Here is a 22766-nt window from a genome sequence, read left to right as displayed (position 1 = left end):
GAATGAGACGTGAGCAGGTGAAGAAATCATTATGGGCCAAGATTTTATAAAGCAGAGGCAAATTGGCACAGACAAATATAGAAACCATAAAAGATTCTATTTGTAGACCTGAAAATGCTTAACTTTAGGGCCCAATCTGAAGCCCAATGAAGTCTTTCAATTGATATCAATGGGCTTAGGTACTTAGTAGATAGTACTGTATCCATAAAAGAAGTGGGGCAATGTCCTTCTGTAACTATATCCTTTAGATCAATTCAGCTGTCTATCATCTAAGTTCCTTGTAATAAGCATGACTGTGGGAATGCGTAGTGCAGTTCAGGTTGTGTGATTATTTCTCTAAAGGCTTGTCTACACTTAAAAGGTGCAGCAGTAGTGCTTCAATGAAGACACTAACTATACCGATGGATAATCCGCCATAGCAGGAATCACTCCCGTCAACATAGCACTGTCTACACTGGTAATCAGGCCAGTATAACTGCGTCGTTCAGGGCTGTGGATTTTCCACACCCCTGAACAACAGTTATACCGACGTAAGTTGCTAGTGAAGACAGCCTTGATCATGCATTGAAAAATTGCTCCCCACAGCCAGCGCCTGGATCTACACTACAAAGTTAGATCAATGTTAGCCGCCTGGCCTAGATCTAGTTATAACGTATTTACACTTAAATTGGTTTTCCATCGATATAAGCACCCTGTTTACAGCGACACAGTAACACCATCTCCCCACGTGGTGTTGAGCCATGGTCAACATACGGAAGTCAATGCAGCATGAGTGTAGACGCAGCGTTACAAACATGGACCCTCACAGTCCTTCAGCTGCTATCCCACAATGCCCTATACTGACTGCTTTGGTCACAATTGTGACCTCCATGGCCTAAGAGGCATGGAGACCAGAAGGTCTCCCTGCCCTTCAAAACCCCACAAATTTTTTGCATGCCCTTTCCTGATTGTCCAGCTTAGCAAGCAAACCTAGCAGCTCTCCCTTGTTGTGTGTAACTGCCCAGCTGACCATGCAAGCTACATCCTCCAGAAGTGCTCTGGCTTGCAGTAAAAAGATACTGAATCTCCTGGACCTGAGGAGAGAAGAGGCTGTGCAAGCACAGTTACGGACCAGCCACAGAGACATGGACATCTTTAAGAAGATTGCACAGGAGAAGGGGTATGACAGGGACCATCAACAGTGCCGCAAAGGCACTGTACCAGGCATATCATAAGTCCACAGAGACCAATAGTCAATCAGGTGCTGAGGTGCAGACCTGCCACTTTTACAAAGAGCTGCATACCATACATGACAGAAGCCATCACCACCCCACAGACAACCACAAGTTCCTCTGAGGAACCTAGGTCCCAGGCATGAACAGTGAGACTCAGGAAGAGGTGGAGAAGGAAGATGGGGGACATGAGACCAGAGGGTCCAGCTATGCTGCAAGCCAGGACCTCTTTGAGACTCCACCACAGTCCAGTCACTCCTGGCAATCGAGCCTGATACAAGGAAGGAAACTCGGGTAAGTATATAATTATATTTCTCATTACAATGATGTACTGATGGCACCCCTGACATAACAGGATACAGGCATCAAGTTTTCATTAAATGTACTTGTACTACAAGGGGTAGCGGTACCAAAAAAAAAAAAAAAAAAGGAGGTAGCATTATCTCCTTTTCATTCCCCTGAAGCAAGGGGAGCCACACAGAGCAGTTTGTTTATGTACACAGAAACATCCTTTGACTGGTCCTCAGAGATCTCCATGAAACTTTAATGGAGGTACTGTGCAATCCTCTCCCAAAGGTTTCTAGGAATGGCAGACTTATTTCTTCCTCCACGGTAGGATGCTTTCAGCAATACCTTTGGCAGGCACCGCTATAGAACAAAAGCTAGCACGTATGGGCCCAGGTGGCTTTGGGACACCAGCAGCAGCTATGCACTCTGTGCCTTTGTTGCCCTCAGGAGTGAGATATCAGCTAAGATCACCACCACCTGAGGAAAATGGTGCCAGTATTCAGAAACATTACCCTTTACTCAGTTTCATGCAAGAAACTCCCTCTCCATTTCCTTCATCTCTGGCAGGCCATACTCCCCATGGTCTTGTTTAAAACCTCAGGCGAGCAAGGGAAGGGAGTTCTGAGTCTTAACTTTCACTTTCTGTTGTGACTATACGGATAATGGTACCTCTGTGTGTTTTACCTGCAGCTGCTGCCATTATGGCCTTGAGGGGTTCCCTCGCTAAGCCCTTGGAATGCCTGAGCCAGATAAGGAGGAGAAAGAAGAAGAGGACTCAGGATGACATGTTCAATGAAATCCTGCAAGCCAGTGCTGCATCCAACTGTGAGCAAAGGGGCTGGAGGGTGAACACTGCAGACAGCCTGGAGACGGAAAGAGCGGACAAGAGGCAGCCAAGGAGTCCTAGCAGGAAGAGAAGGAGATGCACCAGGACATAATGGAGCTTCTCTGGCAGCAAAGACAGATGCTACAGACTCTTATGGACCTACAGGTTCAACAATCATGGGCTTGCCTCCATTTGCAGTCCATGGAGAACTTCATTGCAGCACTTCCCTACACTCTCCCAAACATTCCATGTGGTACCAAGGGCCACATCCCCATCCCTGCCACTCTACGCCATGGGATATTAAGAACCACAGCTTCACATATAGTGACCATGCCTTCCACAGGCCAATGTATGTGTAGGTAAAATGGACATGAATGTTCCTTCATTTTGTTAAGTTCTATTCCATTAGTTTATTAAATTTTTAATGTATTTGCTTCTAAATTGCACACACTTTTCTTTGCACTGATTTTGTTACAGAATAAAATTCTATTTGAAAAATAATTCATCTTTATTGCTTCACAACATTAGCTGCAGAGTGCTTAGCAGTTTTGAAAGCACCCACTGTTACTGTTACAGTGCGACAACTCATAGGATCAATGACAGTGTAACAAACAAGCGTAAAGCAAGCACTGCAAAATACATAAGTGAATTGATGGAGTTATATTCATAAATGTACACCAAGCACCATACAATTCCTAACAGGCCCCCAAACACCAGGGCCAAGTAAAGCACGGTATTCCATAATGCATTACTTGGCTCACTGTTGAAGTGCTTTTTCAAAGCTGCCCTGAGCCATACAACTTCACGTTGAGCACTTCTAATACTGCTCATGGCTGGCTGTTCAAACTCAGCCAGCCACTCCACTTCTGCCTTCCACACCGATGGCAACTTCCCCCCCACCTTTGCTTCACAGACATTATGCAGGACACAGCAGACAGCTAGCTATATAACCATTGGGATGTTTTTTCCCCCACTGAGATCCAATCTTGTTAGCAAACAGCACCAGCCCTCCTTCAAATCTATCAAAAGTGCATTCCACTGTCATTCTGCATCCGCTGACCCAGTAGTTGAATTTTTTGTTGGTGCTGTCAAGGTGGCCAGTATACAGCTTCATGAGCTAAGGGAGCAAGAGATAGGCTGGATCCCTGCGATGGGGTGCATGAACCCAACACTGAGGAAAGTAAAGGTTAAGGAGCAGCTCTAGGATGAGAAAACCCTGCCCGGTTGCCCCTGCTGGGCATGCTCACAGCAGACACAGAGCTCAAAAGAGAGCAGTTTAGTTTGGTCTGGGTAATTGGAGCAGGAGGCCAGTTGTGTGTTGCAAGCTCCTGTCAAGAAGCCATCGAGGCCTCACGTGGTTGGGCCTGGTCCTCAACACTAAGCTGCCACAGGCCTTTCAATTGTGGAGATTGGCAACAACGAGCCATGGCTCAGAGCACAGACTTCAGAATGGACCCAGAATTACTGCCTCAGTGGGCCCTGGGGTGGTATCTGGTGGAGCAGGGAGGGCCCAAGTTCCCCTAGCCCTGGATGCTTGATGTTCACCACAAGGCAATGCAAGCGCTTGACACTCGCCAGGCACTTCAACCAGGACTGGCCCTGAACCCCACCCGCCAACAGTCCCCCAGAATCACTATTGGAATTTCAACATCACCGATGGTAATCCGCTGCTTGGGGGAAAATAGTCTTTGCTTGTAGCTCTCTCAACAGTCCTGTATTCTTAAAGATATGAGCGTTATGCACCTTCTTGACCAGCCAACATTGAAATTGGTGAAGAGTCTCCAAGAATCCATCAGTGCTTTCATCACCATAAAAAAGCCCTTTCTGTTGATTTACTCTGTGGCAAGGTGCTCTGGTGCCAAAATAGGAATATGTCAGCCATCTCTCACCCCACCACACTGCGGGAACCCCACTGCTGCAAATCCATGCATTATGTCCTGCACATTGCCAAGAGTCACATTCCTGCATAGCAGGACATGACTAATGCCCTGCACACTTGTATGGCAATGGCCCCCACAGTCGATTTTCCAACTCCAAAATTATTTCCCAGTGACTGGTAGCATTCTAGCAATGCAAATTTCCACAGCTCAACCACCACTTGATTTTCCACCGTCCGTCAGCTCTCATTTTGGTGTTTCTGCGCTGGAGGAATGTGGTGAGTTCGGCCCACAGACCCAAGAACATGGCCTTGTGCATATGAAAAATTCTGCGGCCCTGGCTCCTCATCCCATGCCTGTGTTACAATGCAGTCCCTCCAGTCAGTGCTTATTTTTCAGTGCCCAAAGCGGTGCTCCAACATCTGCAGCTGCTCTGAATGCCACTAAAAACTTTAAATTCGTTCTCACTCTGTCCCACAGCAATCTGTCCTCCAAGAAATCATGTTCCTTGCTGATTTGATTCCTCTTCTGGCTCTGCAAGTGTCAGAGTATCATGTGTTCTGTGCTTGCAACACTTATGACATTCGTGCAGACTTGTGCATGCTCCATGCTTCTGTCTGAGATGGTGAACAGCAAGAAGGGCCATGTGGGTTTGTGGGATTTTTTAAAAAAGGTGCAAAAGACGACATTATGGGATCGAGTCAGTTGCACACTGGGAAGCTGACCCCTTGCTCCCAGTAACCCCTGCATGGCTCATTTCTCCCTCACCATGCACTGCCAAAGTTTCCCAAAAGACAGCACACTGTAGAGTGGTGGGTTACACACTGGGACACCTACCAATGGTGCACCATGCTATGCACTCTTGGTGAGCAACCTGAGCACCAACAGAAGGAGCCAGGTATGCACGCGCACAACTAACTTTGGTGGCTTTGTGCTAACTTAATTTGCGCTGACCGAAGTTTGTGGTGTAGACGTGGCCTAGAAAGTTGGTAGATAGCGTAGAGGATTATGGTTAAAGGTAAGCGTCCTAGCACAGCTCCCCAATTTCTGATTATGCATCCCACACAGGATTATTCTCCCTGCCTGCAGAAAGAGGCAACAATGCATCCTTCATGATTCCTCCTCCCTCCAGTGCATCACTTAAAATGCATCAGTGCAAGCTTTCAGCAGATTGACTGTGGAGTAAGGTGAGCAGGATATATGTGGAGCAGTAGGAGAGGAGAAATCTGTGTTGAACAGACTGGGGCACCACCACTTACACACAAATCCCAAAACCTTACCCCTTTTTTTCACATGAACACATAGAAAGGGTCAAGTCTAAGATGAACAAAAGGATGGCAAAAACTCAAATATCACCAACAAACCACATATTTTTTTCTAATTAATAGGTTTTCATTGTGTGTGTGGGGAAAGGGAGAATGGAGAAAGGTACAGCTGAACAATTTGGCTAATTTATGTATTAAAACAAAGATTACTTTAGGACTTCAATGGAAAGTTCTAAAATGGCAACCACAGAAAATAAATAAAATAAAATAATAATAATGCAAGATCTCTGAATGCAGGACCACACTATTCCTACCTAAGGCAAAATGCCACTTCGTACTACATTTGGACCTGATTTTTTGCCCAGATCACAGCTTTGCTTGCCAAATACTCTCCCATACCTGTCTTTTAAACTCTTGTCAGTTTAGGACACAGAGCAAAGGAACGAATAGCACTGGCTTGAATCAGGAATAGATACAGTGACAGATTTCCAAAATAAAAGCCAATACATCTCAATCCTATCTCTCTATTCAAACCCTGTGTAACTCCTCAACAGAGGAATTTCCAAATGTGCAGTGTTTCTGTAGCATTAACAAATGAGTACGAGGATTAAGCTAATTTTCATTTGTGACTCAAGGCAGGACTTGAATTCAGGCCCCCAGTGGCAGCAGAGAAGGGTTTGTGCACTAACTCACTAAAACATTTAGTGCTCATAAACACAACTTTATAGGCCAAAGGGAATAGTGGCAGCTTTTGATCTAGTCTTGTCAACATTATTTTTTCCTCTCTCTCTCTCTCTCTCTCACACACACACACACACACACACACACACACACACACACACACACCCCTACCTGTATGCATCAAACACATGACCTCCAGCAAGCCGAAGGATGAACAGCTCTCTTGAAAAGCAATGACACTTTGTGGAACAATTGGAAGAGTGGGAGAAAGAATCGTAGTACATTCTCAGACTGCAATACAACGCTTTGCAGCTGCACTACAAAGAAACACTGCTTTAAGCTCTGACTTCCCACCACTGATTTTACTTAAATGAATTCCTAAATTATACAGCATCAAGCCAGCCACCCTACTTCCAATGGCACCCCATGTCCAAATCCTGCCCCTGCACAAAAAACAAAAAAACAATAAAACAACACTTTTTTTAAAGCCACTATACACTTAAACTCTCCTTTCACGAACCACAGTCTCATTTTATCCCACACAAGCCAATAGTAGCAAGGTTCCCTCAGCCAGCACCACACCCTTCCCTCAAGTTCCCTGTCTCTCTCAGAAGGCATCCACAATGCACTCAAGCTCATGAGAATGAATCATAATTTTGAGGTCAGTGCTTACAGAGAGTTAATCTTCTGTGCATTTTCCTCAAACATACAGAAGACAGACAAAAGCTTCATTAGTATGTTTACTATCTAGAGCATCACCATTTGATAGACCTACATACATTTCTGCCTACTTTTAACGCCCATTGTCAAGAATGTACCACAAATCATGTATTTCTAGCAATTTTTCAATCTATCGTATTAGAAGCCAGTTTGACAAAGTCATTATTCTGAGCAACACTACATTGTACTCGACAGCAAATATTTTAAACAACTAAATTTTGCTTAGCACATTAGAACGTGATCTATTCTATAAATGCACTTATTAAAAATTCAGTAGAATATAATTTAAGACATTGACGTTGGAACAGCACCTTGGAAAATGAAATAGTCACCATGAGTTTTACAAAGCCAGAGAGGTCATTACAAAGCTCCACTTTTGTAACAACAACAACAACAACTGCAGAGCATCTTTTAAGGCCAGTACCTGCAAACTACCACCTTACCTCTTGGGATAAGAAGGGGATGACTTGTGCACATATAGCATTCAGCCTCTTGACAATTTCTGCCTGCACATAAGAAGAAGAAGAAAGTTAGTGTATTCTATATTTCCTCAAATGTTAATGTTATCACATGAACAGCTAACATATCAAACTGCATCTATCAGTGGTTTTGTGTAACCATGTTCTAACTGGAATAGTTAATAAGAATAAAAAATAATTCAGAGACCCAATTCAACAACAGGTGATGGCTATTAGTCATTTATAGCTCACATTTTTAAGAGTTTCCTCACAAAATAAGCTTTTGAGCTTCCATATGGTCCAAAGAGAATTTTCATTTCCATTATAAAAATCAGAGGGGTATCATGATGTCTCCAGGAGGAGCAGCGCACAAACCAACCATAGTACTGGAAAAAAGTATTTTCAAACCTTACAAAAACCTCAAAATTATTGAATACTGATGATACATTTCATCCCCTCACAGGAAGAAAGATAATTTAATTCAAGGAATATGACAATAACTTAACTGTAAGAGAGAGAAAGAATATATATAATATAAAAAAATAAAAATAAAGAAGAATATCTGAACTAAAAATATATTGTGGGAACATTACAAACAACATATGTAACTTCACTGAAGATCGTGTTAAGATACAGCTTAGACATTGCAATTTGAGATTCTGAATTTAGAAAAATAATTAAGTAATACTTAGATCTTTGATAGCACTTCTCCTGGATTAATACTAGAGTCATTTCACGGAAGTCAACTGATTCGCTGGAATTACTCTAGGGTTTAGACCAGTGTAACTGATTAGAATCGGATTCTATATGATACTGTATTTCCACAGGGATGGATAATTACATACATTTAACCTGCACATCTCAACGTTGGTAGGGGAGATATCACAACAGTTACAATTACAGGGACTTTCTTAAAATAAATTCTACACATCAGTTCCCCATTATATAGGAGGGCAAAATGCTCTTTTTCTTGCAAAGTCATTACCAGAATGACAGACACTCATACTTGTGCAATTTTGGTTTCCTTCTTTCATCAGCAACCCTTTCAACCTTCTCACTATGCAATCTTTTAAATGACAAAACCTTATAAAAAAAAAAAAAAGATCTAACCAACAGACTAGTAAAGTATCTAGCATTCCATATAAAAATCTGTGTTAATGAAACATTATGGTTATAAAGCTATGTCGTCAGAAGTCATGACATGCTACAGCCACGGGTTTATGTGAAATTTTAACTTTGTTCCCTTGCGCATATGACGACACTTTTCGACACTCACTTACGACATTTTCTGGTTATCTAGCAGTACAGCCTTCCTTAAGTACAGTTCAGGAGCTTACACAGTTAACTACAAAGCTAATTTACCTAAAAATTTAACTGACCTATATATGCCTGCAATTTTTCAGTACCTCTCTTATGTATTAATAAGAAGTAAATATAGTTTACTATGTACTTCTCATCTACGAACAAGAAGATTGAGTTGTGGTTGCTAAAATTAACGTTGCAGGAGCATTTCCTAACTTGAGGGTATAGCAACCATACAATATTTTTAATACAGAATTTCCTAGGTTTAATAAAAAAGCAACAAGAAAAAGCTAGAGACACTGATCCTGCTGTTCTGCATTAGGCAGACCCCTGCATCCACGAGGCGCCCCACTGACTTCAGCAAGGCTCCCTTGGTTCCCTCACAAAGCAACTTGCAGAACTCAGGCCTTAATCTTCACTACTTCATAAATTCTCTCAACTTGTAAAATATCAGAAATTGTAACAGTTGGGAAAAAAAAATCCATGCATTTTAAGTCATCCACAGAATAAAAGCAGAATATACCTTCCTCATTTGCAGAGCTCCCTCTGGTGCACCTGAAATGTATGCAGTAGCCTTACCTAACTCCTTTACAATTTGAGATTTACAGGTACTGAGGACAAAGGCCTGGTCAGAGTCTTGCCTCAGCCCTTGGGTTGACAGACATCTGATTTTCAACCAGAACACCCAGTCGAAAAGGGACTCTGGCAGCTATAAAAGTCTGGCTGGCGGCACAGCAGGGCTAAGGCAATCTCCCTGCCTGCCCTGGGTCTGTGTGGCCCCCTGGCCAATGGGATCAGTGGGGGTGGCGCCTCTAGGCGCAGGCAGCACGCAGAGTCACCTGGCAGAGTCAAGGAAGGGGCAGGGCAGGGCATGGTTTTGTGTGATTAGAAAGTTGGCAACCCTACTCAGCCCATGCATGCTTTCAGTCCCCTTTGTACCCAACAGATAAGTTGGGTACTAGGGTTCCCAGGTGTCTGGTTTTTGACCAGAAAACCCAGTCGAAAAGGGATCCTGGTGGCTCCGGTCAGCACCGCTGACCGGGCCATTAGAAGTCTGGTTGGCAGCCCCAAGCACCGGCTCTGCAGCTCCCATTAGCCAGGAACCATGACCAATGTAAGCTGCAGGGGCGCAGCCTGTGGGCAGGGGCAGCGCGCAGAGCCTCCATGACCACTCCTCTCCCTAGGAGCCTGAGGGACGTCACCACTTCTGGGACCTGCCTGAGGTAAGCGCCACCCAGAGCCCGCACCCCTCACCCCCTCAACTCCCTGCCCCAGCCCTGAGCCCTCTCCTGCAATCAAACCCCTCATCCCTAGCTCCACCTCAGAGCCTACACCCCCAGCTGGAGCCTGCACACCTCCCCCCCCCCCGCACCCTAACCCCCTGCCTCAGCCTGGAGCCCCCTCCTGCACTCCAACCCTCTTCCCCAGCCTGGTAAAATGAGCAAATGAGCGAGGGTGGGGGGAGAGCAAGCAATGGAGGGTGAGGAAGGGAGTGAGCGGGACACTTCAGAGAAGGTGCAGGCCAGGTGGTGGGGTAAGGGTGTTTGGTTTTCTGAGATTAGAAAACTGACAACCCTAATAGTCACATGTGCACTGAATATTCTTCCTTAGCTGCACTCTAGGAGTGAGCATAAATGTTGTATATAAACTGCAGTGAAAAGGCTCAGAGTTAGATTTTTAAGCCAAGAAAGGATCATTATGATAATCTAGTCTGACCTACCTAACATAGGCCACAGAATTTCACCAAGTGATTCCTGCATCATGTCTAGAACTTCTTGTTGAGCTACAGCATAACTTCTCCACATCAAAGACCATTTTACCTAGCATACTTAACTGTAATAGGGGAGAAGTGCCTTTATGTCCATGCTAAATTTCAACATTCAAGCACAGCTGTTTCAGCTATGGAACTCACACACACCCCTTCCCCGACAAGCAGAGTCTGAGCCTGGGAACCATCAGCCAGAAAAGTGAGTTTCTGGAAGGTCTGAGCAATTGTAAACAGGAGGTTAGAAAGTAAACCATTATGCTGGCCTTAAGTATTAGTGGTCCCAGAATAATACGAAACTGCAGCACTTTAATGCTTGCTTCATACATGAAAGTCAGGCTTCCTGGACTTGTGGAGATAGCAGTCTACTCCTGGATAAAGTATGAAAGAGTTGTATGGGAGAAGAGAAGAATTTTTAAATGATGGCAAGACATCTCACAAGTATTCAGCTTTCAGGAGGGATCAACAAGAGGGTGGAAGAGACTAAAAGAAAAAGCCCGCACTTAAGATTCAGATGTCTAGCCATGGGCTAACACTATTTTCTATTTTTGCAGTTTATTTATATGAACATAAAAGTCCCTTGTTAATATACCCGATGCATATGCATTTTTAGGTCTAGTCAACCCCATCAGTACTGTTCTTTATTGAAAAGTTCCAATGACATTAGGAATTATGGTCATCTTAGGGTGGCAGATGATTGCACGTTGTAGAGTATAAGTAGAATATAAGCAGTAATAAATGTTTGTACTTCACAGTCCTAGGGACACAGACACGGTTTTCATCTCAGGGCCAAAAGACCAAACACATCAAAACATTTGATCATACCCTTTGATAGGCCGAGAGACTACTTGCACTTGGATCTGAGCTCCATGGAGCCAACTACTACAAAGCTTTCCAAGACACTGGTGTGTGAACAGGTTAGAGAGTCCTCTGATAAAGAGCAAAGCAGAAGCACTGGTGCTTTGAGTATGGCATTCCACTAGGCAGGTTACTAGATGGGTCCTTCTCTCAAGTTACATTGCTTTGAATTTTTTTGCTGCCTCCAACGAATGATCTTCAAACAAGACAGGCTTGCTTAGTGACAGTATTCTTCATTCATGAAGGCCTGATTCTTCATTCATGGAGGCAAGATGTGACTGGAACATGGTCTGCATTATTGCTGAAGGCTACAAGCCAGGAAGGAGGTGGGCACAGAGACAAAGCATTGTGGAGCTGTAGCAAAGCCAGAAAGGACATTCAAATTTCTGCATTCTGGATCCACCAGTATTCACATTGATCCATTACTTTCCCATGGATTAATCCACCATACTTCTGTGTGGCCTTGTAATGGTGCCAGGCACCTATGCTGAACCAATCTTCAGAAAGTTATGTAAGGTGGCCCTCGATGTTGCCTGGATACATTCTGAAAGCCACTGGCAAGTCACTGAGCTACCATGGACAAAGGTACACAGTGGAGATAAGCATTGTTTCCATTTTGGACTTGAAGGGTATGGAAGAGAAGAGAAAGACATACTGGGCAGGCATTGGAGTAAAGGGGATGTGGGATGTGTAAATGAGTTTACATTTGTTACCTAAAGTAGGATGGGCATCTTTGCATTAAAGTATGCTTATATATTTGAGTTTTGGGCTGTCACATATATTTTCAAGAAAAGGCTTTAGTTTCATGGTTTGGAAAAGAGGCAAATATCAAAACCATTAGGAAAAATTACAGCGGATACATACTTGGTTAACAAAATCAGGCTGCTCATTGCTAATTAACAGCCAAACAGCACATATAAAAATATATCTATAGTGTACACCAATACATTTCACAGTTTAGCCACTACTTTCTTATATCTGGAATATTGTGAACTTCTTAACTGCACAATCTTTAAATGCCCTGATCCCACAGATATTCCACACAGGATTGGACCACTGGCATTAATACTCAAGTGCTACCAAATTATTTTGGCAAGACCTTTACTCCATTTAGACTAGGAAAGGCAAAGCAGGGCTCATTTTACAAATGGGTGAACAAAATGGTTTTGGAAGCTGACTAGAGTTAGTTTAGGGCCTGGGTTTTAGATTAGATAACAGCAAATTCTCATGAGTAATCATCATAAATATCAGTAATCTTGCAAGGTCAGCCAGTCTCATAATTTGTAACCATACCAAAACTTAAAATAAATTTTGGATCTGTTTCAAAAATAGGACAGTGGAGGCCGGTTTGTCTCAAATGGTATGTCCGCTATAGTCTTCAGAGTTTGAAGGGGCTCACATTCAAGATTCTGGTCTTAGCTTCTCTCTTTTTGGTTTTGATACAAAGAAACAGTCTATCTAAATCATCATCTCACACCAAGAGATTTTCACCTTTAACATCAACTAAGAATTTATGGTAAATAAGTTGCTCTGTGTGTTCACCCAAAACATGCATTGAACTGTCACCTGCTAGACCAGGTAATTAGAAGAGGAAGAGACTAGCTCAATTTGAGAATAAAAGTGTATTCCTTCCCTGAAGGGGGGGCAGGGCTGGGAGGGGAGGGAGAAGAGACAGAGAGGAAGAAGGAATCTTGTCCAAAAATAAAGCCTTGAAGCACCCTGACATATTCTTTATTAGTCAAATACTTAGGTGAAAGCACTTTAATTGGAAAATTTTAGGCATTCTTGTAGATTATAAAAACTCTTCAGGGGCAGGGACTGTTTTGTACTGTTTTTGTACAGGGACTGTTAGTGCACTGTCTGCACTAAATTCGTAGTATACAAATTAGTCTTAGGTTTGTTCGAACAAACAATTCTTCTTCCACTTCCTTCTTTCCCATTTAACCAAAGTAAATATATGTTCACAGTAAGCACATCTATAGCCTGTGTTGTCAATGTCCTATTATGAAGGGTAATGTAAAATGCCCCCCCAAAACCCAAGCACTTGTGTGCATTTTTTGCAGGAATAAAGCAAATGAAGAAATTCATCAAAATCTAAAGAATTGGCATGGATTCATGGAATAAGTCATTAAAAAGTATTTTGTCTAGGAATATGCAGTCCTTCACACAGTCAAGTCTGCAGAATAGTATGACAGCAGTTTTAGCGGGCCGAACTATTTATTACAAAACATAATAAAGAGAGTTAACCCCTGGAAGCCAGATAGTCTGATTTCTTGCTGTGCCATTCCATTATCTACAGGGAGAGGCACCAATAATGTGGGTTAGTATTTCAGTGGGCCTGTGGTTATTAAGCCCATACAATACCTCCTACACCAGTCTTTGTTGCCTAACAGGCAAAAAAGAGGAGAGAGAGAAAAGAGGGAGAAAAAGAAAAGCAAAAAGTTTTAAATAGCTATATATAGAAAAACGTTTTTAAAAACGTTCATTTTAAAATTAGTCGCTTTGTCTATGAATATCTTTTTGCTTTGAGATGCTTTGTCACTGGATTTTTCACAATCTACTTAATTGGCAGAAGGGGGGGCGGGGCGGGTACGATTTCATAAACGTAAGCAGCCAATTCCTCACTTTGAAACTAAAGTTGCCTCAGAAACACTGCTGCTTCCACGGGCCATCTAATTTTGCCTCTTGTCTCAGGGGACCAAGCTTTAGAGAGGCATCATTTATTTACAGGCCTTTCCACTGGGCTTCAGTTATCGGCCAATAATACTGTGGACACACACTTCTAATGGCCTATATTTTGAAACCAAGTCTAATCTAATGGCGCAGAGCCCAAACTCCTTTTCCAGCACAGCCATTAAAGGATGTAGGTTATTGCTGTTGTCACCATTGATATTTGTCATTGTAATGTAATTAGGGCCCTAAAATGATGCATTACAGCCCTTGGCACAGCTTCTATTAAAATCTTTTCTTCTGCTCACTGAACTGCGACCTGCTTTCTGATAAATAACAGACAGACAGCTTTAGGGTGAGGAGCAAATTCATCAAAGTAGTATTTTTCAGCTTTGGAAATAAGGGGGAGAGGAGAAGAGGGAACCTAAGAAGAAAAGCACAAGAAAAAAGCCACACAGCACATTTGAATTTCATCTGACCACTTGACATTCTGATTGCATCTGATGAATCTTGCTTAGGACAATATATTCCCAGCCTGCGAATCACATAGTTAATCAGGGTTCTAATCTGCTATCCATCAGCCTATGCCAGCACTGTAACTTCCAATCAAATTTATAGGTTATGTGGGTCATGCATCCCTGAACAACTACATTTACAGATATCCCATTTAAACAGGCACAGATTCTGAAATGCTGTTGTTAGGGTTACTGAATGTTAGAATACTATTCAATGCTTTATGAAAGCTCCTGATAAACAGTTGCTAAATTATCGTCTGTGGATGCTCCGAAATACCATTAATGGCCCAATAAAAGGGCAATTGTTCATGCCAAAATATTTTTTAAAAAAAAGGATAGTTTTTGCTGCCATAGTTTGTCAAATATGTTAACAAATACTGACACTTCTATTCTTTTTGTCTTGGGAAAGAAGTATGTTTGTTTTTGCCCAAAAAGACACCAACATTGAAACTGAAAAGAGGGGTAGTGGTGGTGGCAGTTGTTACCAAAAAAAAAAAAAAAAAAACACCACTAGTCTGGTATTAGATTATTTTGTTGATATAACTGCAAAAACAAAAATCACCCTGTTTAAAATACCTTAAAGGGCACAGATACGGAAAGATTAACAACAACATTTTTTTTAAAAAGGCCAATAGTGAAACAAACATTTACGAACTATAATATACTCTTCTGTAACGTTTGGTCACCTATTTGAAGGCACTATAACTAACCAGGCCAAATTACAACCCAGACAAAAGATCCAACGCTTGCATCAGTCAATATTTCCTAATCATTATAAAATACAAGTGTAACTGCTTAAGGCCCTGAGTCAAACTATCCCTTGCAATCTGCACTTGAGGCAGATTTTTAAAGGTATTTAGGCACCTAAAGATGCAGATAGGAGTTTAGTGGAATTTTCAAAAGCACCTACCGGCATCTTTAGATGCTCCAATACCTTTAAAATTGGGCCCTTAGGGTAAAATTTCCAAAAGCACTGGAGGGACTTATGAGCCCAAGTCCCATTTTCAAAAGGGACTTTAGAGGCAATCAGGAGTCTATGGGTATGTCTACACTGTAATTAGACACCCACAGCTGGCCCACGTTAGCTGGACCCATGGGGCTGACGACCTGTTTAATTGCAATGTAGACATTCAGGCTTGGGCTGGAGACCGAGCTCTGGGACCCTCTAATTGCAGTGTAGACATACCCACCGGCTCCTTGAAAGTCAGTGGAACTTGGAATTCTGAGCCTAAGTTCCAATGACTTTCAAGGAGACTTACGCTCCTCAGAGCTTCCTAAGTCCCTTTTGAAAATGGGACTTTAGTGTTTAAGGGTAAAACTTTCAAAAGCAGCTGACTTTAATTGGGCTTATACACATGATTAAAATTTAGGAACACGCTTAAGTGCTTTGATAAACAGGGATGAATTTAACCATGTGCTTAAATGTTTTGCTGAAGTGGGGCCTAAAAACAGAAACAAACAGCTCTATAAAGTTTAGATATTAAAATACCTAAGCTACTTTATAGGAAATTCAAAATTAATTTGTTGTTTAAAATATTGGCATTTGTATTCCTTTAGCAGGGGAAAAACAAAATTGGGATTTTATTTATAGTACATAAGGTTAGGAAAAATAGTTCCATTATGTTTCACAATGTTTCATAGTTATTACAATAGTTAGTAAAGAATTAAAACTGGAGGCTATAGGTCTGTCACTGGAATGAGAACAAGAACTACTACATATGTATTGTTGAAACAAAAACAGAAAAATAAAACATTATTGGGAAACCCATTTCAGCAATCAGTAGAAAATGATCAGCACCAGTTATTTCAGATTTGTTTTACACAGTGCAGCCTTTGCCAAAAAGATCAATCTAGTTTATTAAGTGCTTACCAAAAACACATGCATATACCCCCATAATAGCTAAACAAGCATTTCATGAAATAGTGGCAACAAACAAAAGTTTGTCTCATAATGTAATATACTACATGATTCTGAATAAAACACACAATAAGCTAATCTTAGTATTTCACACAAAATTAACTCTTCTTTCACAGAGAGGAGAACATTTTGTTTTAATCACAGACTAAGCTGTCTTGTAACACTTACTCCAGATCTACAGAACTGTAGAAAATATTGTAAGTCTTGAATATATTCAGCCATAGATTCATGCTGTTTGGAAACTAAGCCTCAGAGAATCTAGACTTAGAGTCAAAAAAGGTTTTCCCATGGGGAAGATATTATACAGGCAACTGCTTTTTCACTGTGCCAATTGCTCAAGTTTGGGGGCTTAGTTTGTGTGTCTCTACAATCTGCAATGCCCGCATGGGTTCAATATAAGTGTGGCCATCAGACTCTGCCAAACGAACATGGGTATAATATCCATCTCACTTTCCTTATCAGCTTTCTTTACAAACATCCCACCTAAACTCATAAGATACTGTAAACTGGTTACTTACACTTTATAAATTAGTTTACATGCTTATTTTGCATAAAATACTGCATACAGTGACATAAGCAATAAATTGAAGTGACAGAATTTTCGGAATCAATTTACTAATGTACTTACAGCTCTCTGGGCTGCTGAAGCAAACTGAATAAGACAAGGCTTTTATTTATTTATATATTTAATGTCTCTGGAACTATGTGGAATGCAATTTAGTATTAAAAATACACATGGACTCACTCATAATTAAGAGACAAAAACCAAATCAACCGAGTTGACATTGGGATTTTTCAGGCCTGTCACTTGAAGTCAACCTTTTTTTTTTGGGCGGGGGGGAGGAGGGGGGTTAATATCTACATCTAAGAAAGGCATTGAAAAACAATCAGTATGGCCATTCAATTCACTCAGGCCCAAACCAGACAATGAGATAAATTCACCTTGGATTTATACTGTTATTGACTCTGACAGAGAAAAGGCTGCAGTTGAAGGTCACAATGGCAGAAAATGGCTGCAATTTTCCTTCCACCATAGTGGAAGGAGAAGCTTGGAAGATGGTAGCCCAGACCAAAAGAGTATGCCAGTGAGAAGGAAGCACAGCCATTAGCAGAGATCTTGCAAGCTCTGAATAGTTACCCCTCTTTCTTCCCTAGGGGAAATCCTGAGTGCATGATTCATCACCTGCCCTTGGACCAAATGCTCCCTTCAGTGCAATGTGGTTCACTGGTGTAGGGTTTTCCACTTATCAAGCCAGATTCCCAAAAGCTGGCAGAGAGACTTTTAAAATTAGTCTCTTTTAATCATATGTAGTTACAGTACCATACTGAGTCAGCTTCTTTATCAAACTCAGATTTCTGACTTAGCCCCACAATTATATTTACACCTGCATTTCCCCTTTTTAATCCTTCTCTATACAACTGCAACAGAGTTGAACACACATACACAAGTGATCTTAAGCTTTGATTCTCTTTCATTCTCTCCCTGCTGGGTAAGATTTTGACTTGTAACTGCGCACACACGTTTCAATGATACACCTTGCTAGGGCAGAGAAAATACACAATGTGAGGTCCTAAACATGGCCAAATCTTTGTTCAACTCTGCTACAAATCTTAAGGCCTGATCCTGAAATTGGCTCCATGTAAGCAGACCCCTGAGGCCATATAGAACCCAACTGAAGTCAATGGAATTCTATGCAAGGGTTCCCTCTTGTCAAGCCAATTTAAGGCCCCTTTCCATTTTTGCAGGGTAAGTGGAAGAAAGCCCCAGCTTTTGGAGACAACTGATTATGTGAGAATCTCAGCTTCTATGTTTAAAAAACCAACTACTTCTGTTAAATTGTTTCTGCTTTGGAGTTCAACATTTGTGTGGCTACCGCTTTCTATAATTTTCACTATTTTTCCTTAAATCAGGAAGAGGGGAAAGCCAGGAATTTTTACTTTCAATCAGTTTATCAAAGTGTGAAGCATAACCTGGGTTTTTAGATAACAGATTTTTAACCTTCTAAAAAAAGCAAGCTTGTGAAGAGAAAATTGAAGACAGTTGTATGTGATAAAAACATAAGAACGGCTGTACCAGGTCAGACCAAAGGTCCATCTAGCCCAGTATCTGTCTACCAACAGTGGCCAATGCCAGGTGCCCCAGAGGGAGTGAACCTAACAGGCAATGATCAAGTGATCTCTCTCCTGCCATCCATCTCCATCCTCAGACAAACAGAGGCTAGGGACACCATTCTTTACCCATCCTGGCTAATAGCCATTAATGGACTTAACCACCATGAATTTATCCAGTTCTCTTCTAAACGCTGTTATAGTCCTAGCCTTCACAACCTCCTCAGGTAAGGTGTTCCACAAGTTGACTGTGCGCTGCGTGAAGAACTTCCTTTTATTTGTTTTAAACCTGCTGCCCATTAATTTCATTTGGTGACCCCTAGTTCTTGTATTATGGGAATAAGTAAATAACTTTTCCTTATCCCTGATGAATGTTGAAACACATTTCGGGAAACTTACTGTCCTGCACACTTGGTGACATCCAGTACATCTTGATGTTCAATTCCTGGGAAGAGCCATTCAGAGTAAAACTCTTGCAAGACACACTCAGAGTCCAACAACACTAAATGACCTTTTCTTTAAACGACATGACTGTAGTTTTCAATGACAGATTTCAACTTAAACAAAATTAAAAAGTAGACCGAATGAAAAGAAAATGCTTTAAAACAAACAGAGCAGAAGTAGGAGGCAGATGGAGCTGACCGTGTAAGAAGTGGATAAACTGTATCATGTACAATTTAGTAAAAAGTTTTATGGAGCCATGACCTACTCACTACTGGATCACAACTTGTTTCAATCAACATCATGAGCTGTACTAAACTTCAAATGAATATATCAGAAAATGAGATCCCTACTCCATATACTCTTCACTAAACCCTCTGCAGGTAGACGATAGCAAATACATCTAGAACAGGAAGAGTAAGGTCAAATGTAAACAGCTGCTAATGGTTAAAAAAATCTATTTTATGTAAATTAGTTAAATATCTCAGAATAAAATTGGTTTAAAAAAAAAAAACAAGATACTTGGCCTACGGACAGTGAGGTGGGTGGTCTCAGCGTAAGTCCCAATGGACATGTGTCACTATGACAAAAGCAATCACTGTAAAAAAGGGATTCTCAAAACAGTCTCAGTCTAATTCAGTCTTTACGGCTCTCTCTCTCTCTCTGATTCTACCACCACTCCAGTGGCCTCTTTAGTTCAGAACTGAGAAAAAACTGATGGTGGGTACTTGCACTCTCACTAATTATACTATATCAGTTCTGTGGATAGAATGCTGCAGTGCCCACATCTGCTGAACTAAGACCTTCTGTGAACAGTGAAGTAACCCTCGCTCCCTTTCCTTGTTTTAAAATAAAGAGTAAAACAAAGCACAGTTAAAAGAGCAAACCACACAATAATACTCTCTGCAAACTGCACATCTTGTGACACATACTGATACTTCTCTCAGGCTAGGAAGGCACTCTGTTTCACTTCTTGTACCACACTGCAACCAACGCGTACTGCTATCAATCACATAATAAACTTTTCACCTCTCGAGTTAGCATCAAAATCTGTATTAGTTGTAAGTTTCTGAGTAACACTTTCGGCCAAAGATAGTTTGATAAACTATGATATGCAGTTACTCCATAATAAATTTAAAGTAACTTAAAAAAAATAAATTCACTCTGCCAAAAATTAACTGTGGGTTTACTGCCGGGGAAAAAGAAAGGGGCGGGAGAGAGAAGAGCAGAGGAGGGGGATAAAAACTGAATACTGTGGTCAGACTTGTGAAAACACACCATAAGACAACATATGTTTTGTCAGTTACAGCAGACTGCGTGACAGACAGCAAAACCACATTTCCGCACTTTTTTTTTGTAAATGCTTCTGTGGCTTTTTGCCACTGAGCAATACTATGGTTTACCAAAATGTAGCCTATGGTCTTGTTAATTTCATCTTTATTTAGCTAGGTCTATAATCTTGCCACCCTCTTAGTCAAACTGAAAAGGTTTCAGTCAAGTCTTTATAGGAAAACTACACATAGACATTAATATATTTTATTCACACACAAATCCATGAAGGTTATGTCTATTGTTTTTCAGATTGGTTTGTACATCTATAATTATTCCTTTTCATAAATACCACCTTCCGACGACAACTAGAGACTCAGTCCAATTATTACGTTTATGTTAAAAAAGTTCAAGCATATGATGTGGAAATGTGAAATCACTGAATACCTACAAATTGTTTGCAAACTTATTTATGAACAATCACTACCTGTTACTCAAAAGAAAAAAAAAAGGGAAGAGTGATGTGGAGGAAAGTGGGTTTGATAACTTGTAGATAGTTCAGAGTATGTTTTCTTTGTGTGTGTTTCAGTAAGGGATATGAAAATAAGGTGAAAAATATTAACCTTAAACATAAAATAAACAAATTTAAAATTGAATGCTTCTGAAAGGTTGCTGACCCCTGCTCTAAACTCACCCTCTACACCAGGTGTCAGCAACCTTTCAGAAGTGGTGTGCCGAGTCTTCATTTATTCACTCTAATTTAAGGTTTCGTGTGCCAGTAATACATTAACATTTTTAGAAGGTCTCTTTCTATAAGTCTACAATATAATTGTTGTATGTAAAGTAAATAAGGTTTTAAAAATGTTTAAGAAGCTTCATTTAAAATGCAGAGCCCCCCAGAGCGGTGGCCAGGATCCGGGCAGTGTGGGTGCCACTGAAAATCAGCTCGCATGCCGAAGGTTGCCTACCCCTGCTCTACACATAAGCCCTGTCTACACTGGCAAAAAGGTGTGATTCTCAACTGAATCATCCAAATCTATTGAAACCCCCCCCTTTAACGTCTTTAAGAACATCTGGTCATAGATTAGGCTTTTTTTTTTTTAAATCATGTAGACAGGGCCATAATGTAAATTAGCAGATACTAGGGAGAGGACAGTACCAAACACAACTGTTTCACATCCTAATTTAGCACCCTTCACAGCAGAGTAGCCAAGTGATTACTAGATACAAAGACTGATCTTCTTACACCTAGAAGTAGGCCCTGACAACTTTGAGACACAGTATCACCAGTGTGGGAAAGCTCACAGTAGTGGTTAAAGAGAGAGCTTCAGATCTATCAAGCCAACATCTTTCACTACCTGTTAATTTCAAAAGCATCATCAGTGCTTATCTATGAACAGATCATAGTGTAACACTCACGCAATACACAATGGAATCTCTATAATATCATATCTCCCTCCTCCTACGCCACAGGCAAAGCAGTCCCCAAGATTTAAAAAAAAAAAAAGTTAAAGTTTAACTCTTTGCAGCACCACATTTAAATTTTTTATGCATTTTGGGGTCATGAAATACTTCTGAAAGACTAAAACTGAAGTCACATGTATTCAGCTAAGATTTGTGGTCTTCCCTGTTGCCCTACAAAGGAGATTTATTTACAGTTTTAATTATCATTCTCCACATTAACCCCTGCAAAGAAAAGAAATAAAGCAAGAGTCAGTTACAGCTCCATGTTTTTAAATAAATGAGAGAAATGTTACCAACTGGTTAAAGCAAAGAACTGGGAATCTGGACACTGGCAACATACACTCTAAACTACCACTGACTAACTGTGGCTAAATATACAGAGACACAGAAAAGTTAAATGAAAAGCCTACTTTCCCCATCTCTAAATTATTTGTACTGCACCACCACCTAGAGGGTACCAGTCACAAATTAAGGCCCCACTGTGCGATGCACTTTGCAGACATTCACCCACAAGTCCCTACCCAGCGAGGTAGGGAAGTGCTGTTATCCCCATTTTACAGATGGGAAAATGAGGCAAAGAAGCCCAGATTTGCAAAGGTGTTTAGGTGCCTAAAAAATACAGCTTTTGAAAATCTGTATCCCTGACTCTTGTTGAAATCAACAGGAGTTAGGTGCCTAATCTGCTTCGGTGCTTCTGAAAATCCCACCAGGTGCCTATCTGCAAATTTAGGCACCTACATACCTTTCTAACCTGGTGCAGAGAGACCAAGGGATTTGCCCAAGGTCACATAGGAAGTCTGTGGTGGTGCAAGGAATTGAATCTGGGTCTCCCAAGTTCCAGGTCCACAATGATCCAGCAGTTGGTAAAACATGAACACTACAGATGCACGATGCATCAAGATCTTTAGAGGAAAGACATAAGCACTATTTCATAATGAAAGTTACTCATTTGTGCCACTGAACTTGAACCTGCAATGCTAAGCAAGTTGCAGTACTCTGTTTTCCTAAGAAAACCACAGAAGCTCTCTCACGTACCCCACACTAATTTCAGGAGTCATTTTTTGCATCTATAACTTTAAGTCACCAGCCTTCCACCACAAATTTAGATCAACCTTATGTTGTCCAACCT

General features: G+C 41.2%; 1 protein-coding gene across 7 annotated transcripts in view; it reads right to left on the bottom strand.

Moving 5' to 3' along the window:
- Positions 1-22766, bottom strand: part of TLE4 (TLE family member 4, transcriptional corepressor) — a 114774-nt gene that overhangs the window by 75095 nt on the left and 16913 nt on the right. For all 7 annotated transcript variants that reach the window (XM_045021299.1, XM_045021301.1, XM_045021300.1 and 4 more), the window contains one exon: positions 7312-7374. In XM_045021299.1, the coding sequence (XP_044877234.1) occupies positions 7312-7374 (63 nt within the window). The remainder of the gene's footprint in view (positions 1-7311; positions 7375-22766) is intronic.

Source organism: Mauremys mutica, chromosome 6 (genome assembly GCF_020497125.1).
Source record: "Mauremys mutica isolate MM-2020 ecotype Southern chromosome 6, ASM2049712v1, whole genome shotgun sequence".
Classification (NCBI taxonomy): Eukaryota; Metazoa; Chordata; order Testudines; family Geoemydidae; genus Mauremys; species Mauremys mutica.
The sequence above is the reverse complement of the archived record's forward strand: the minus strand, read 5'-3'. Positions and strand labels throughout refer to the sequence as shown.